The following is a 4,435-nucleotide window of genomic DNA, read 5'->3' as shown; positions in this document are numbered from 1 at the left end:
TCTCTCTCTCTCTCTCTCTCTCTCTCTCTCTCTCTCTTTCCTACGAGTTCGTTCGGTGCACTCGACATGCATCGAAGAGGGAGAAGGAATGCGATCGATTCAGTTATTCTTTCGAGTCGGATCCAGAAAATCGCTTTACCTGCCGGGTCCAGACCGTGTTTTATCTCACGCAAGAACTTAGATGATGCTTCTGTGGTACGTACGTGTATGGTATACGATCGTGAAGTTTAAAAATTCTTCGTAAGGAGAAATGGATCGCGAATGAAACATGTCTTATGTTATTATTCTCTTCGAAAAATTCGATTCGGTTTTTTTTCTCCCTTAATCTCTTAAAATTCAACATTACGTTAAATTAAAATTTCGCAAGTTCGTAATTTTTCTTTTCGATCGATATATTTGGAAAAATCATTTTGTCGTTTGAATTATATTTAATAGATTCGAGAATTATTAAAAAGAATAAGATTTTTTTTTTTATAAACGAATTAAACACTTTCATATACGATATCCTCTTACTATAGAGTTCAAGACAGTTCAAACTTATTCTCATCTTATTTTTAGACATCTGATTCATTCTACTCGTAACTCTCTATCTATTTTCTGCATCCTGCGTTAAAAATATATCTTTTTAAAAAAAAAAAAACTGTCAATAAACACTATTCTCTCAAGGAATGAATAAATGTTTAAAATTCTGTTTGCAATTTTCTTTGCAATTTTTATTAACTCCGTATCGATTATTAGAATCTCTGTCACTCGTGTCCCCGAGTATCATACGTATCGAAATGAAAGAATAAACTTGAAACGGTTGGGAATATAAAAAGATATAATCCGGTCTTTGGAAATTCGAATGCTTAATGAGCTTTAAAACGACGAAGAGAAGACATGAAATGCCAGTAACTCATGCGCGGGACAAAGAGAACCGACCGAGTGCATATGATTTACGGCGTTGTTTGTAAAAACGTGGAACGCGTTTCTGCAACAGAAAAAAACCTTTCTGTGTGACTGGCAAATAACACAACATGTTATCCAGAGATTGAGCACGTAGTAAATATCGAAGTGTGTGCAAACGAAATACCATTCATGAAATACTGCCTTCATTTTGTCATGTTTGAAAAAAACATCCGGTTGATCTTAGTTTGTTGACAGGGTCAATGGTTGAATTTTATTTTGAGATATTGCCTTTTTTTTTTTTTCTTAAACTTTTTACGCAATTTTTGATAATTTTCGATAAACAAAAACAAGCAACAATAATAATTTTGAATGTAAAAATAAAAATGTTATTTAATTCTAATCTAATTTAAGCGTGTGTATTTCGTCTTATTAATTAGATTATATTATACAGAATAGCGTTAGAAAATACGATAAAAGTTTGAATATACAAATAAAAATGTTATTTAATTCTAATCTAATTTAAGCGTGTGTATTTCGTCTTATTAATTAGATTATATTATACAGAATAGCGTTAGAAAATACGATAAAAGTTTGAATATACAAATAAAAATGTTATTTAATTCTAATCTAATTTAAGCGCGTGTATTTCGTCTTATTAATTAGATTATATTATACAGAATAGCGTTAGAAAATACGATAAAAGTTTGAATATACAAATAAAAATGTTATTTAATTCTAATCTAATTTAAGCGTGTGTATTTCGTCTTATTAATTAGATTATATTATACAGAATAGCGTTAGAAAATACGATAAAAGTTTAAAAAAAAATTCGAAATGTTTCTATTAATATCATAATTATTTCATCAATAAAAGCAAAATCATAAATATTTATATAATTCTAAATTAATTATCGTGAAAACAATCTGTCATCCATTTCTGCAGAATACCAAAATCACTAATTTAATTTAACCTAACTTAAACAGATTCGTTAAAAGTATCACATTAATACTATCAGATTAATTAAATTAAAATTTGTGTCCATTTAGAACGGTCATATTCTTTTGTGCATCTTTGCTATCTTTGAAATCAGAACATGCAAATTAATTCGATCTTCTGCGGTTCGTAACGCTATCCGGATTCGCTGTTTCGTAATGATCTTTATGTAACTACTTTGTAATCTGTGGTGAGAATTTAGTAGCACAAATAAACTTTTCTCTAAAACGCAAATATATTTCTGCGACTGGTTGTATATAAAAAGGAAAACAAAGGATAAATCGAGACGACACCGTGGGGTTAAATCGTAAAATGTATACATATATTCTGTCTGGGTACATAAGCCATTTTCTGTGCGGTAATAAAGAAAAAAAATCATCTTACGTATCTCAAGATAAAACTAATCCAACGACTAAACGTAATCTTCGCGATCGTTTTCTCTTAGGGGAAAGTTCCTATGATAAATCATAATCTATATAGATATTTTCGAAATAATCGAATATACTTATAATATATTAACATGAATAATATCGAATTCAAATCTAAAAGTATACTTATGATAAAAATTTTAAAATATATAAATACACAAAATATAAACATAAATATATAAAATCAACTTTAATATCGTAGTATTCAAATTAATCTCTTTTAATTTTTTAAAAAATAATTCTTTAAAATAAAGTGTCGCAAATAATAGTAAAAGATAAATGAAACTCTAATTTCAACAAGACTATTAAAAAAATAAAAAAAAAACACTCACCAAGATGAACCGCCAAATTGTATCTTTCGAGCGCTTGACCCAAGTGTCCCTCCTTCATTAGAATATCACCCTCGTGTCTAGCCCTGCTAGCCTCTGCTTCTCGCGGCCACCACTTTTCCACCAGTCTCTGCACTAGCACATTCGTCTCACTCACAGTGATGATTTTTTGCCCGCACACGCGACAGCTTTTGCCCGGCTCCACGCAATTTTTGCAATATGTATGGCCGCAGTTCGATGTTACTGGTTGGCACAGGGTTCCCTCGCACAGAGGGCACGCGAAAGATGTTTCGATTTTTCTTCGAAAATTGATGGTTGTAGTCGCAGCGCCAGACAATTCATCCAACAAAGCGTTCGCCAGATGTTTCAATCGCTCCGGTGCCACAGATCCTACTGCTAAACATTTCGAGTAAACACCAATGGACTCTCTGATACGTCCACATTTGGCCAAAGAATCTCCATAGCCAACGAGCACCTCAAAACTCGGTGCTTGCTGCTTCAAATTACGTTCGTACATTTCTACAGCTAAGCGATAATTGCGCGAGGCGAAAGCTTCTTTTGCCAATTCAGTCATATTCAATGATCGTATACTAAAATGCTGAAATCTTTGAAAGCACTTTCCTCGTTCGAAATCAGTTTTCGAGAAGAAACGACGCGCGTACGTTTATGTTATGAAAGATTACGTATAAGCGTTGATCGTGAAATAAATGGGAACGATCCGCTGTTCAATAATATTGAGAGGATAAATTTAAGAACGATGCACATTTTACTTCATCGGATCACTCTAAAAATCGTGCAACCTTTCTCTCATTTATATTTTTCTTTCCTTTCTTTCTTCAGAAATAAAAATCGTATCGATCGAGTTGTCTTGAAAACACGTCTCGATGCAACAAAAACACTTGACACAATGGGAGGCAATGATTATCGGACAAGCTCGGTATTTATCAATATCGATACCCGGAAGAGCTATAGTTTGATAAGTCGATTGATTGCTCGCACGTTTGACAGCTAGCCGGCCACGCGGTAAAAGTATTCACGATACACACCACGCAGAGACAACACAACGTACAGTACGACGACGCACTGACGACTGCTGGCTTGGCTGTCACCGCTCGCTCGGGCCACTGTCAGAAACATAAACCGGACGAGGGGTGGCCAACAACAGTGGTGGTGGTGGTGGCGTCGGTGCAATCGTGGTGGTACCAAACGATGGCGACAACAGCGCCGCGTGGCGGTACATACACCTTCGACTCTTCACTGCCTCTACCTCACCAACTGTTTCGTGATACCACCACGAACTGTACTATATCACGGGTCTACGTTCTACGTAGGCGTCGCGTCGAGCCACACCCCCCACTACGGAATATCATCCTGCCACCACGAAGATCCCTCTTGATCCGCTCAGCTTAACCCTTGCCCTCTTCTTAACCTTATCAGGATACCTCTGCTTTTTTATATTCCGATCGATCGAGCAATGCATCATTCGCAGTATATTAATTTTGAATTCATTATTTCTCAATGAATTCGTTATTTTTGACACTTTATTTCAAAATAATTCTTTTTACTTCTTCGAGTTGAATTTCACTTCAAGCAAGCATCCGAATAAAGATCGAAAAATCTTTCTTGAATATTCTTTATTGTGACATATCATTGAAGTATCGTTCATCATTGCAGTCGACATGGTCTGGAAATATCAACAGGCTCTTTCGAAGCATGTCTTCATGGTATTCAAACGAACGGCGTCCTGTTCCTTAGCTACCCGCGCTCCACCAACGAACCTAAAAGTCGTCGTAGCAG

The 4,435-nt window shown here is 35.1% G+C and overlaps 1 protein-coding gene across 1 annotated transcript in view; it reads right to left on the bottom strand.

The window, feature by feature from the left end:
- LOC102681244 (LON peptidase N-terminal domain and RING finger protein 1) overlaps positions 1–4,180 on the bottom strand; it is a 65,739-nt gene extending 61,559 nt beyond the window's left edge. The window contains exon 1 of the mRNA XM_006617152.2: positions 2,642–4,180. Coding sequence (XP_006617215.1) covers positions 2,642–3,212 — 571 coding nt within the window. The 5' untranslated portion in view covers positions 3,213–4,180. The remainder of the gene's footprint in view (positions 1–2,641) is intronic.
- Between the last annotated feature and the right edge of the window lie 255 nt (positions 4,181–4,435).

This window comes from Apis dorsata, unplaced genomic scaffold, assembly GCF_000469605.1.
Source record: "Apis dorsata unplaced genomic scaffold, Apis dorsata 1.3 scaffold_293, whole genome shotgun sequence".
Lineage (NCBI taxonomy): Eukaryota > Metazoa > Arthropoda > Insecta > Hymenoptera > Apidae > Apis > Apis dorsata.
The sequence above is the reverse complement of the archived record's forward strand: the minus strand, read 5'-3'. Positions and strand labels throughout refer to the sequence as shown.